This window comes from Varanus komodoensis, unplaced genomic scaffold, assembly GCF_004798865.1.
Source record: "Varanus komodoensis strain SLA01 unplaced genomic scaffold, ASM479886v1 scaffold1, whole genome shotgun sequence".
In the NCBI taxonomy this organism is placed as follows: Eukaryota; Metazoa; Chordata; class Lepidosauria; order Squamata; family Varanidae; genus Varanus; species Varanus komodoensis.
The window spans coordinates 7903003-7917109 of NW_025335268.1; the positions used below are offsets into that span (position 1 = coordinate 7903003).

The window sequence follows — 14107 nt, forward strand, 5'->3', positions numbered from 1 at the left end:
AACAATAGCATTATTAAGACCAGGTGGAAAGGTTTGTGGAGGTTTTGAGTTACTCAGAATTCCTTGGGTGGTATTCCACTGTATCATCCCATGACATTGCACTAGCAGAAACTAGATTCTGAAATATGTACAGCTAGAGAATCCAGTTAAAATTATGTTTGTGGAAACGCTAGTGAATTACATTTGTGTGACTCATTATGCAACCACTTAATGCAGCTGCATTGAACAAATGGATGCACAGCCAGTCGTACAAATATAAAGGGCAACTGCTTCCACATTGGAAAAATTCAGTGGAGCTAGCACCGTCCAAATGTTTGTGGGATGATGCTATTGGATTCTGTCCTTTATCAGGCTACGCAAAGTGAGGGGTGAGCAAAGAAATGTCCCAGAATTAGGTCCATTGTTGTGGCCATGGAGTCTGCAGTTTAGGTTTCATCTCAAAATTTGATACTAAGGCATAAAAAGTCACTGAGATTTCAGACCATGCCTGATGAAGAGGGTAATATAGAATGGTGTATAAAAATGACACCAGATTTCTGCATACAAAAAAGGAGGGATAATTTTTATTTCATATGGAATGTCCCAGCAGGTGACAATTAATTGCAAGATTGCTCTTCTGGATGCCACTTAAACAAAACCATTCAGAATACTTATAAAGAGCTTATCAAGAAATTAAATTGTGGCATGTGTGGCTTGAATTGAGAGTATGGGTTTTTTTCCCATTGCAGTTGTTAATTAATTCACAAATGCACTGTTTTGTGGATGGTCAGTTTGATTATTTCACATACATTCAAGCTGTCCATATCAATGTCTATATTTTTTTTCCTTTCATTTCCTCATGGCACCCATGTTCCTCTACATTCATGTCTATTGTTGTATGCCGCGATTTTACGAACAAGACCAGAGACTGGTTGGAATTTTCGAGAGAGGTTTATTTACCTGCAGGGACCAAGCACTCTAGGAGTGTGGTGCCGAGCAGACGAATGCAGCTATTTTTATACTCTCTTACAGCTATGCAGGTGCTTGAATAACAGCGGACAATGGGGAACCCCACTGAGCTACATTTGCACATTTTGCACTTTTCCCATGCTAAGGCAAGCAAGCGAGGGTACAAGGGCGTGACGTTGGCGGTTATGCTTGAGCGTAGCCTACTTTGTTTTCATCCTTGCGTAGCGTGCACATTTGTTGGGGTTCCTGTTCTTGTTCACGCGAACAGGACACCCTGATCATGCTTTCTTTTACCCGTGAAGAGCCATGCCCTGGCTGCATGTTCGATTATGAGGGGGGTTACAACATCTATATATAAATCTGCATTCTGTGAATCTGATGAACTTGTGGTCCCTGCAGGCTTATACCATAATAAATTTGAAAAACTTTAAAGTATGTAAGACTCTTTACTGGAGCATAAGGAGAAGCATAGGTTACGCCCCAATGTTTGAAACCATGCTACACACACTGCCTGACTCTAAAGAAAAAATCACAGTAACCACTACACCACTGCTGAATAATGGTGAAACTGGGATGTGAGAGATACAGAGGTTAGGAACTGGAACTTGGGAGAACCATGCCTAGTCCCCCAGATGGCCATGAATCTCAACAGGTGACTTTGGACCAATCACTGTCTCTCAGCCTACTCTACTCCACAGGGTGGCTGCAAGGATAAAATTGGAGAGGAGGATTATGTAATCTGCTTTAGGTCCTTGCAGGAAAAAGGTAGGATATAATATAATAAAGATAAATGTTGAGTCAGCCAGAGCCTGTCAGTATGCTCAAAATGTGGATGCCCATTATAACAGAGGAGTGGGTTTCCCCAAGAATATTGGTGCCTATACAAAGTGAGTACAAAGAAAGTACAAAGAAAGGGAAAACTAGAAACAGACAGTCTTATCAACAGTGAATAGCAGCAAGTCAAATATTTTGGGATCCAGTGGCTGTGATGAACTGAAGGCCATAAAATGTCATCTGCACTGTTAGTTTCCCAAAACAGACATCTATATGGCTGATGATAATCAGAGAGGGCTGTTGGAAAGCGAAGCAGATTCAGGAACAGGCCTTTGAATAGCAGGCTCTGGAAACTGAGCTTCTGCCATAATTTCTTCTGTGTCTGGTTACTTGTGCTTACTGAGCTGTTGGCTTTTGGAACAGAACTTGCCTTATTAATGTGTTGCAGTAAAGATTAGGCAAGCCCAAGGGTTCTTGGAGAATTCACACTGGGGTGTATCTCAACCCAAATGTCAAAAAAGCACAAAATGCAAAAGACTTGAAAAGTCACAAGTACGGAACTGCCCTTTGCGTGCTTAGACAGAAAAAGACCCCACAACTCCCAGTTTCCTGCCACCAGCTGAGAAACAATAGAAGCTGTAGGATTTCTTTCTCTCTAAACATGTAGTGGACTTGTGCCTTAAAACACTCAAATACCTGCTTGAACCTACTCACTATAAGTCAGCTCAATTTTGTTTTTGTTTTGTGACAATTCTGGAAAAGATGCAGACTTGGGAGGGAATTTAGGTATTTTAAAGCATCCAGAAAATAATGCCTGTGTTCATGCCATTGTCTGTTGGGGATATGCAGTTTTGGAGCACTGGGGCAGATTAGATGCAGCAGTAAACCATGGCTTAGTATCACCGGACTGATTAGACACAAACCTTGAGTTCATGCCCTCCCTTCACACTTCTAGATTACTTAGTGTTATCTGGAAATGCGTAGTTTGCCATTTAATCTGAGCCCTGGGTATCTGGGTTTGCATAGAATAGCAAACTCTGGTTCCTCACCAACTCTCTTTGGAAGCTTTTGATTGCCACTCATAAGGAGAGGAACAGGAAGAGAAAAGGAAATGCACTGCATTTGTGTACCCCTTGTGTTGGTCACAGTAGATTATATAGCAAGGGTGGGCAACCTGTTTTGACCTCCAACTGCCATTGTGCCTCAGCTAGAGCAGATGGGAGATGCAGAGCAAGACATCTAGAGGCCCCAGGTTCCCTACTCCTGCTGTATAGAAAGGGCTTTTCATTCTCTTCCTTCAGCATCTCTTCCCGTCTTTCCTTTCTAGGGAAAATGTTGTTTTGTAAGAAACTGGAGCTGGAGTGGGTGATTATTATGGGGGAGGGAAGCACAAGTTCAGTATCTGTAAAGTCAGCATTTTGCATTCTGCCACTTTGTGTGAGATATAAATTATATTCACTGTAAGAAATAAAGATAACTCTGAATAGTGGCACAGAAGGAGTGTTTTCAGCTGCAGTGACATCTGGACATACCCTGACTTACTCCACTCTGTCTTGCTGTTTGTAAAATTGAATGGAAGGGTTGCTTAATTTAATGAGGCGCTCAAAATAATTCTACTGATATCTGTTTGAAGGGGTACAAGGATGGAGTCAACGGAATCAGGAATGTTGTTTTTCATTCAAGCTCTTGATTGTTGTTGTTTTATTATGTCCATAAAATCTGTTCCATGTTTCTAAAACATGCTCAAGATAATGTCTCTCTGAGGATACAATGGGGCAGAAGATAAGGCTTCTGTCCAAAATTTCCTTACTTTGTTTACCTTTGACTGAACTTGTTTTAAGAAAAACATCTAAATTTATATCAAACACTTCTCTGGAAAAATATTTCAATGTGAACACCTGGAATCCATCTGATCCACTCAGGTAATGGGTTTTTTTTAAAAACTCTTTTTCCTTCTCCCTTTGCACTTCTCTGTTTCTGGTTGTTTGCATTTTGTTTACATAGCTAAATGTTGAGATTACTGCCATACCCTGTTGGCTAGTGAAATTAAGTGAACAGCACTGTAGTCATTGCTCTTTTGGCCCAGTTCTTTGTTATCATTGTTTTAAAAACAGCTCATGTCCCTTTTGATGATGGCTCTTACAGCTTAAGGATGTTGATATAATATTGACTCAGTCTTTAAAACAAATGGTGTGTATGTTTAGTTGGTTTACTTGCATCCTTATTGGTATGAATATCTGGAGGAACAATGATAAAGGCCTCCAAAGTGACTGATAGAAATTCCTGAAACAAAGAGTTAATAGTACCAAGTAACCTTCAAGCTAGCAGATATCCAGTGCTGTCAAGATAGTATTGATGGAGTACGTGTACTGCTGATTGTGCCACAGTGGATGCATCTGAGATGGGAGAGGCCATTGCTGCATGACAGGGCGTGTGTTTTTTTGCAGAAGCCCCGGGTTCAATCCTGGGTGTCTTGTCAGAAAGCTGCTGCCAGTCAGTGTTGTCAGTCATGGACCAAATGGTTTAATGGTCTGATGAGGCAGCTTCCTGTTTTTCTGTGAGATGCTAAGCAGCATTTGTCAATACAGTGACAGTGTTATTAGGGCTTACTTCCTCTGTAGCCATAAGCAGTGAATGCAAGGAATGCTACTATTTTTATACCATTTAACAAATGAAATGAGGGAAAGAGTGTGCAGTACAAAAAACAATCACAAAGTGCACAAAGTGCAGAAAAACACAATATAAAAGCAATAAAACATCAGTTGTAGCATCTGAATCTCTAAGAATGACCAGCAGCCCACTTGGTCAATAAAGAGTGAGCTGGGAAAGCTTGGGCAATGAGAAATGTTTTTTAACACGTCCCTGAAAGGCACAGTCCTTGGGGCATGCCTTGTTTATGGGGCAGAGTATTCCAGAGGGCAGGGGCCACTACACTCAACACCCTTTATTTGAGTGGTCATCAGATGAATCCAGTGAATCCATCCGAGGCTATGTAGCAAGGGCACGGCATATAAAAACTTTAAATAAACAAACAAACTTGTGAACCACTGAAAGTAACCCTCCCCCCCCGGTGACCAAAGGGAGTAGGACAGGGCAGTAAGGGGCAAGACAGTCTCTTAAATAACCTGAGTACGTTCTTTAGGACCTTATTTACTAGTATTAAAATCTTAAACTTGACCCATTAGTGGACAGCCAGCCAGTAGTGGAATTATATGTTGTTAATATTAATAGATTGTGCCACAAGATACGTGTGTGTGGGGGGGGAGTGGTATCATACTAGTCAAAGCAACCACATAGCAATGCAATCAGGATCCTTGAAGGATATGACCAGCTGCAGTAAGAATCTTGTAATGAACAATTGGCAAAACAAGCATAAATGTATATTCATTCATATCTGTGTGTGAGCTTCAAAATGTATCCGCTCTGAGAAAGGATTATTGCAATGAAACATTTGTTATTCAGAGAAATAAGCTTTTTGCTATACATGTCTTTGCTTCTCACAGCCTAGAGATAGGATAGCAGTGCTCACTGTCATATTTTGGAGAAGGTTAAAGAGATGGTGGCTTGGTATAGGAACAGAGCTATACAGTCAGCAGAGTCTAGACTACAGGTGAGAATCATCGCTTAAGTGCTGTCCCTACGCAAATGCTTCTTTGGGGTGGGGGGGGGGAGAAGAGGAGGGTCCTTAATAAAATCCCCAAGCTCCACCTTCTGACTCGCCCCACTTAGCTAACTCATTCTTTCCAGCCTTTTGAAAGAAGGGGAAACATGACATTACGCAAAATGTAAAGCCCACCCCCCACCCCCATTTTGAGTACTGCACTGCACACAGAAAACTAGTGAACTACTCTAACCTTTTCCCTGATATGCTAGTTTTACGTTGGCAGTGCTTGTGTGCATTCATATATGCAAATTCCCACAAGTAGCTGAACTATATAGCACAGTAAGAACTATAGCACATGAGTGCATCTGCCGTGGCTTAATAATTGAACATTAACACAACAATCTCAACGTCCACCCAAGTGAATTTCTGAGGAGCTGTCTGTGAAGTAGCTTCATAGCAGAAGAACTGCTAGAGGGGACCCATCTTTCTTTCTACAAGTTTATTATGAGGATTTGTGGGGGGGGGGGATATTGCATTTTCCCAATTAGAAATAATACGGCATGCATTTTCTTGCTGTCTGTCTCCTTCCTGCCTCCTTATCTATGGCTAACTTCCTGCTGAGATATCTGAGGAAACATGGCTGAAGCAGCATAATCTTCCAGTGGTTAGTTCCTCTGTCATCCTAGGTAATTTTTAAACATTAAAAGATGTACAGGAGTGGCAGGCTGCACTTGAACCAAAAAGGCACTTTACTGCCATTGCTGACACCAAATGGAATAATGGTAGCAGAGTAGGTTTTAAAGTGAACATGGAGGAAAGCTGACAAGAGCTGGAAGGATGCTTTGGGTTGAATCATGCTTTGAAAGTGGAGATGAAAATGTTTCTGATTGCCCGTATGTGGAAGGATGGGAAATAGGCCATGAGTGAAACATGAGTGAAACATCATTGCCAAAGAGACCTAAGTGCCATAGAAGATGATGCATATGCCAGAAAGATCTGTGGAGGGACACTGTGTATGGGGAGTTTTAGGCAAATGCTAGAATCCTCCAATATGATGTGGGAGAACTGGGGGACCTGATTTTAAAGGAGAAACTAGATAGTAGGCATTACCCAAATCAGTGGATTGGAGGGAACTGGTTGGGTATGGTAAACTCTACAGGAAGGGCAGAGCAGGACATCCTGAAGGACATCCTGCCCTGTTTGTCAAGGAGAGTATAGCAGGCAAGACTATCTAAAAGAGGCAAATGAATCCTGTAGTAACAAGTTTCCAAGCTCAAAACTAAGTTAGCACTAGGAACATGCTGTTATCCCCAGACCAGAATGCACAAGGTGATCTTGAGATGGAAAATAAAAACAGGGACGCCTGCCAATGAAGAAGTGTTATAATAATGGATGACTTCAAGTGGAGGACAGGAATTGAAAATAAAACCACCAAAATAATCCTGTTGTATGGCCACACTTAGAATGATGTGCCAGTTCTGGTCAGTGCAACTAAAAAGAAGTATGTAGAGGTGGAACAAGTGCAGAAAAGGATTACTAAGATGATTAAGAGACTGGAGCAAGCTCCCTGTGAGAGAAAGTTTATAATATCTGGGACTGTTTAGTTTAGGAGGAAAGGTGAATAAGGATAGACGTGACAGAGGTGTACAAAATTATACATGGTATAGGAAAAGTGGATAGGGATACTTTTTTCTCATTCTGTCTTAATAGTAGAGTCAGAGGATAACCCATGAAGATGAGTGGTGGGAAATCTAAGAGGTAAGACAGGAAGTACTTCTTCATACAGTGTATAGTAAAACTATGGAATTTGAGTCTATAAGATGTAGTGAGGGCTTTGAAGGGCTTAGACAAATTCATGGAAGATAAGGCTGTCAGGGGCTACTAGTACAGACTGCTATAAGCTGTCTTCAGTATCAGAGGCAGTTTGCCTATGTATACTAGTTGCTAGAGAACATGGGTGGGAAGAAAGCATTGACTCATGTTCTGTTTGGAAGTGTGCTTGGCCACTGTGTGAACAGAATCCTGGACTAGTTGTATCTCTGGTTTGAGCATGGCTCTTCTTAAGCTCTTAAGTCGTAACTACTAAATTTCTCCCTTCTCCATGTTGATTAAAAAAGGCTAGGAGTGAATAAGAGTTGGATGTTTAAAACTTCACAAGTTTTTCAGATTTTGAAATCTGAATTTTGATCTCCAAAATTTGATGAAATTTAGCTACGTATATCTTTAGAGGAACATGGACACAGTTCAAACCAATGCATTATTTCAGACTATTTTCTCTCACTTTTAAACCAGTAGTTTCCCTGGCAACCAGTTCCACTTGCCGTTTTCAGTACTGGATTTTAAATATAGCATATGAACTCTCAAATAAGTTTTTGATTTTGATTCTAAAGAGGAAATTCAAATATAAATTGATACTGATTGCCAGCATTTATGCTCAGATTTGTGCTCAGATTTCCTAGTACTCATGTCTGGAAGCTGTTTTATTCTGCCTGGAACACCCGAATTCTCATGTGCAGAGTGTATTTCTAACACACCTGAACAGCTACAACCATCTTTTCCTTATCTTGCCATTATGAACTGGAGCTTTCAGCAGAATGTTGTTATTTCTTAGACATGTTTGACCCGCAGCCAGTTACTTTAGAAACTAGCAACCACTGATATTTGATAATTATTAAGGCATTATTCTTCTAAAGCCTACATCTTCCAAAGTAAGTCCAAAGCATCCATCAACCAGGGCACAACAAATATTTGTATCCTATCAAATGCTGATAGTTAAACATCAAGTATTATTTAATATCAGCATTAAAAATATCAAAAGCCATAGCTTCATGACTGTAAAGACATCCAGCTTCAATATCATGCCCACATTTTATTTCTCCCCCATCCACCTACTTTACCGTTCCAGGTATAACATCTAGCTTGGAAGAATTAGAACTTGCTAGATTGCTCACTCTTTGTGATATTTTGGTTGGTTATAATAATATTAGCCTACCATCAGTGTGAACATTTTTAGAAAGTACAGTTCACGTGCAAAGGGTAGCAGAGGAATTAACTTGAACCAGTGCCTCCTGAATGTGTCTTAGAGTTTTCTGAGACACATTCCCGATAAATCCCTGGAAATAAAGATGCTTCCCTTTTGCCTTCCAGAGTGGAGACTTGAAGAGAAATAAGTAGCAAAAGTGGAACTAGCACAAGTTAAGCAGAATAGAACCAGCTATTAGGAAATATTCCATTTAACTCAGACTGCACAGAACCTACAGAACTCTTCTTTGACATCTCAATACTTGTAAGGGTGGTGACCTCAGTTCAGGGTGTTAAACCTCAAGCCCAAAATCCAAATCTGGTGCTTTGAGGTTCTCCATGTAGCCTCATGCCATTTCCCTTTCCTCTGGCCACCTGTCATTTGGTAGTTTGCACGTTTTCTTCTCGATGTCTCAGCCATTGTCCCAGCCATTTCAATGGCTGAAATGCCTCTCCTAAGGTTTCCTTTCTGGCAGAAGGTTTTAAGCTACAGTGTGCTGGTATTTTTAGCCTCGTGCTCTTGGCTTTTGGCATTTGCCTCCAGCCTTCCCACCATTAGAGTGTGGCCTCCCAAAATTGCTTCAGAAAAGAATGTATTCCTCAGTCTGAAAGAGATGCAACACCCTTGTCTTAGCTGATGTCCCAGAAGTCTGAGGTAGATGTGTACGAGTTTGGAGTGGTGAGACCACTGAATTTAGTCTCCTTTGATCTCATTTCTGTTGCTATTTATGCTCTGCTGATCTTATTTCTAATTTTGCTTAGTTATGCTAGTGCAACATAATTTATTACAAATTGCATTCTGTTGGATAAGTGTTTCCTTTGGCCAGTTGGTAAAAGGAGTTTATCAAATGAAAGATAAAATAAAAATCTGAGTGTTTATGGCCACTGTGAACTTGAACTTGTATGTATGCCTTTAGAGGTGTAGGCTCCACCTGATGTTCAAATAGCTTCCCTTTGTGTATTTGTAGAAGAGGGTTCTACTGCTCCATTGTAGGGTTGCTGTAACTGGGATGATCGCATCTGCTGCTAATCATTATGCCAGACGGGCCTGAAATGGTGGGGAGTGATGAGTGCCAAACAGGTGATGGTATAGGAGAGTTTCAGGCCCAAGTAACTTACATGCCTGGTCAGTGCCTGCATGTGAACTGCATGTGCAAGTGTGCACTCGGCATCTGAAACACACACAGATGTGCTGTGTGCTCCATGAGCATGATCTCATTTCGCTCTCAGTTTGAGAAACTATAATTTGGTTGGCATTTCGTAGGCAGAGCGAGGCACCATGACAGCCCTGGCCTCTATGATGCTCTGTAAGAAATAAAATACAAGTAATAGATGAATTTATCCCCATTCAACATAAGGCACAGTTCCTGCATGGAGAAATCATGAAGTTTGTCCGAAACTGATAGTATGTCCTACTTTTCTTGCTTCACATAAGAGCTGATAATTCAAAGGAAGCAGGTAACTGTTGCAGAATGGAACACTACAGTCTTAGGCTTCAACATTTGATGAATGCTAGGCAGGTAGAGACCAGAGAGATACTCACACATTAAAGTAAATGTCTACGATCTTTTCCTCCATCTTCCCAGCTTTAATATAGAGCTGCTTTCTGTGGCATCAGCAGTTCCCACCCACTCTTTTTTTCTGCTCCCCTCATAAACTGCTTTTCTAACTTCAAGAGGTTTTAGAAGAAAGTGGGAGTTGGAAATCAAGGCAGCAGCAGAAAGGAAGAAGGGAGATATCTTGATGTTTCTCAGTACAAGAAAGCTTCATGTAGAAAGCTTAATTTTAAAAAAAGGGCAGCAGTGTCACAATTTGTCATTCCTGATGTTTTGATTCATGGTTGATTCCCTTTCCAAAAGGCGTGGGTGACTGGCATTCCCTTTCACAAAGTGATCATGCTTGAAGCTCACCCCCTGTGTCTTCACCTCTGCTTATTCTGTCCACCCATGCATCCATTGGCTGCAATAGTAGTCGCACTGGTAACCTCTTGCCTGGATTACTGTAATGTGCTCTGCATGGGGCTACCTTTGAAAACAGTCCAGACGCTACAACTGAAACAGAACCGGGTGGTGCAACTACTTGCAAGAACCAGCTGGCGAGAGCATATTACACTGGTCCTTCGTCAGCTGCATTGGCTCTCTGTTCCAATCTGGGCCCAAGTCAAAGTCTTGTCTTTGGCATATAAAGCCCTAAATGGCTTGGGACCAGGGTACCTGAGAGAATGCCTCTCTCCATATATTCCTACCTGCACACTTAGATCCTCCTCAGAACTCCTCCTCCAAAAAACTCCCCCCAGTGAGATCAATGAGGAAAGGGCTAGGAGGGAGGCATTTTTGGCAGTAACACCTGGACTATTTAAGTCACTCCCCAGGAACATACGGCTGGCACCAACTCTTCTTTCTCATTTAGGCACTGTGTGAAAACAGTTTGGTTCAAACAAGCTTTCAGTTAATTAATTAATTTATAATTTTGTTTTGGATTATTTATGTAATTTTTGGTTTGTTAATTTATTGGTTGCATTTATGCTGTGTGTGGTTTGTATTTTATCATGTGATGGTTTTATCTCTTATTTTATTGTCTTTTCATAAATGACATGGAAGAAGGGGTGAACAGTGTGCTGATCAAATTCGCAGACGACACTAAAACTGGAGCAGTGGCCACAACTGAGGAGCAGTTACTCCAGATCCAAAAGGATCTGGACAGACTATGGAAGTGGGCAGGAGACAACAGGATGGCATTCAATGTGGATAAGTAAAAGGTCTTGCACTTGGGGCATAGGAATAGGTGTCATAAGTACAGGTTAGGGGACAAGTGGCTGGAGAGCAGCGCTTGTGAAAGGGACCTTGGGGTACTGGTTGACTGCAGGCTAAACATTAGTCAGCAGTGTGATGTGGTGGTCAAGAGGGCGAACGCCACCCTTGGTTGCATAGCCAGAAGTGTGGCTTCTAGATCGAGAGAGGTATTACTACCACTCTATATGATTCTGGTGCGCCCGCAACTGGAGTATTGTACTCAGTTTTGGGCCCCTCATTACAGAAAGGATATAGCCAGGTTAGAGTCAGTGCAGCGTAGGGCCACAAGGTTGGTGGCTGGTTTGCAGGGGATGGGGTATGTGGCGAGACTGAGGGAACTGGGTCTCTTCAGCCTGGAGAAGAGGAGACTTAGAGGGGATATGTTGGCGACATACAGGTATGTGAGGGGATGTCACATGGAGATGGGTAGAGACCTGTTCTCCCCTGCAGAGGAAGGCAGGACACGCTCCAACGGAGCAAAGCTCAGGGAACCAAGGTTCCATTTAGATGCCAGGAAGCATTTCCTGACAGTTAGGACCCTGAGGATGTGGAATGGTCTTCCACGAGAGGTCGTTGAAGCCCCGTCAGTTAGGGTGTTCAAGGATAGGCTGGACATGCACATGGTGGGCATGTCGTGAGCGGAGCCGGCTGGTGCCGGAGGTCAGACTAGATGGCCCGGGAGGCCCCTTCTGACTCGCTCTGTTTCTATGTTTCTATCTGCTTTATTAATTGTTTTATCAACTGAATTGTATGCTGCTCTAGTATTTGTAAGCCACCCAGAGAAACTTTGGGTTATGAGGTAGCATAGAAGTAGAAATAAATAAATAGTATCTATAGTGTCTACATGTATTAGAAACATGAAGTCTGGGTCTTTATCTTTAGAATATTTTTAAAGAAATATTCTGAATGACAGCAACAATGGAAAACTTCACAAACTGAGCATTTCTTCTAGCAGTAGTAAAGAACCTAGAAAACAAGATACCACTTGTCCATTGTTTGTAACAAGTAACTTGCTTGAAAAAAGTAAAACAAGTTACTACCATGTTACCATGCTAACAATACATATGTAGTGTAGAAATGTCATAAAAGAAGCTGAGTACCTAACTGCCTGATGTTTCTATGAATATTGAGATCCATGATAGTGTGTGAGATTATGTGGGTGGATCTGTGGAAACAGATCTGTATTGTGAATGGGTTTCCGATGTAGTAATTGGCTAACAGTGGTCCAATCCCACTTTCCTGTTAACCCAACCTTTTATTTTCCTCAGTGTTTTTTCATAGATTTAAAATGTCAGCAAAACACTTTCAAAACCGATTGATGATCGTGCCCCTGAAAGCAAATGTGGAATATTCCTGAGAGTGTGTTCAGTAATTACATTGACTTTGTATTTTCTAGCTGCGCATGCTTTGCTTCTGACTTTCTGCTTTCTTCCAAGGATTCACTGTGCTCTTTCTTTCCACAGGGACATTTGTGTCTGCCTTCACAGTGCTGTGTGGCGCCCGGACTGATCTCCCCGACAGGCATGTTTGCTGTGTGTTCTGGTTGAACATTGCAGCAGCTCTGATTCAGATCCTCACGGCTATTGTGATGGTTGGCTGGATCATGAGTATATTTTGGGGGATGGACATGGTCATTCTTGCCAGTAAGTAGTGCACAATCTCTTCTGTTTTTTCTCTTCCTCTTGTTACCGGGGTGAAGGTGTGTCTGCTTAGGGAAGCTAAGCTGAGCAGCTGTCCGGTAACTGCAAGCTATTTGCAGGAGGGTTAAGTATAGGGCTTGTTTGCTTGTGTCTTTGACGGTTATTTCTCCTTATAACTTTGCCCACTCTGTTCTTCCCATGAGAACCATACAACATCAGGATTCCCACTGCCACTTCTGAGGAGGAACTGTCCCCAAAAGTAGATCCCCTGCTCCTTCTCTGTTTTCTCTTGAGCTTATAACTGTATACATAAGTAGAATGTTCACGGGGTTTTAGGTGCTGAAGAAAACTTGTTCTTGAGCTTCATGTTTGTTTGGGGTTGGCCCCTCTGTTTCTTCTTTCAATTGGCAGAGCACCTGCTACCCTGACACCCAGATGAGCTAGGAGCTGGGACCGCAGGTGCAATGGGCTTGCAGTGATGTAGCACTAGCACTCTGTTTAGTAATAGGAATCTGGTAAGAATATAAGAGCCCTGCTTGATTAGAACAAGGGTCTGTCTAATCCAGCATTCATTTCGCACAAAGACCAAACCTGTACACTTTTTCAAACCCATACTCCCATAGGCTAAAGCATGAAAATTAAGTTTTTGTTTCGAAGAGGATTGTTTTGGAAGTGTATATTAGCACAAGCATGCCTTTTCAGAAGTGTACAATTTTGAATGGAGCAGCATTCTTGGGATATAGGGGAAATTATGGGGTATAGGGAAAGTGACCATTGCTTGGTCAATTTCACATTTTGAGGCCTATTATGTGAACAATAAACAGGAATGAAAATTTCATCCCTCATGTTCCCCATAGGTTAATGTCCCTTTTTCCTTCCAATAGCTCTTTCCCTCTTGGGAAGATGGTTGCAAAGTTGTAGGAAGGACTGAGTAGCATTGAGAAACAAGTCCTATTTTTGAATTGGTCCCACTCAGAGGGGCAGCACTTGGCTCAAAATAGTGTCAGGGCGTCGAAGGAGAGCATGGGGGCCATGTTTTTAGCTTCCCACTATTTGAAGTCCTATAGCATCATAAGCCGGGTGCTAATGCAACAGAGGCTCCCTCCCCACACTTGACATATGAAAAGAGGATGGATAACATTTATGGAAGACTCAAGAAATTAGTAGAACCAACTGTCTGCCTGAAACAGGCAGATGAAGCCTTGAGGAAGCTGGAAGTAATACATATTTGTAATTGCTTTCAATGTATATGTCCATCTTTCTACTGAAAAGGGACAAAATAGGGACAGGCCTTTCCTTGCATGCAACTTTCCCCCACAACTACTCAA

The 14107-nt window shown here is 41.9% G+C and overlaps 1 protein-coding gene across 2 annotated transcripts in view; it reads left to right on the forward strand.

Annotated features, from left to right (window-relative positions):
- The window catches only part of STUM (stum, mechanosensory transduction mediator homolog), a 53350-nt gene that overhangs the window by 32820 nt on the left and 6423 nt on the right, over window positions 1-14107 (forward strand). For both annotated transcript variants that reach the window (XM_044448268.1, XM_044448260.1), the window contains exon 2: window positions 12603-12782. In XM_044448268.1, the coding sequence (XP_044304203.1) occupies window positions 12603-12782 (180 nt within the window). The remainder of the gene's footprint in view (window positions 1-12602; window positions 12783-14107) is intronic.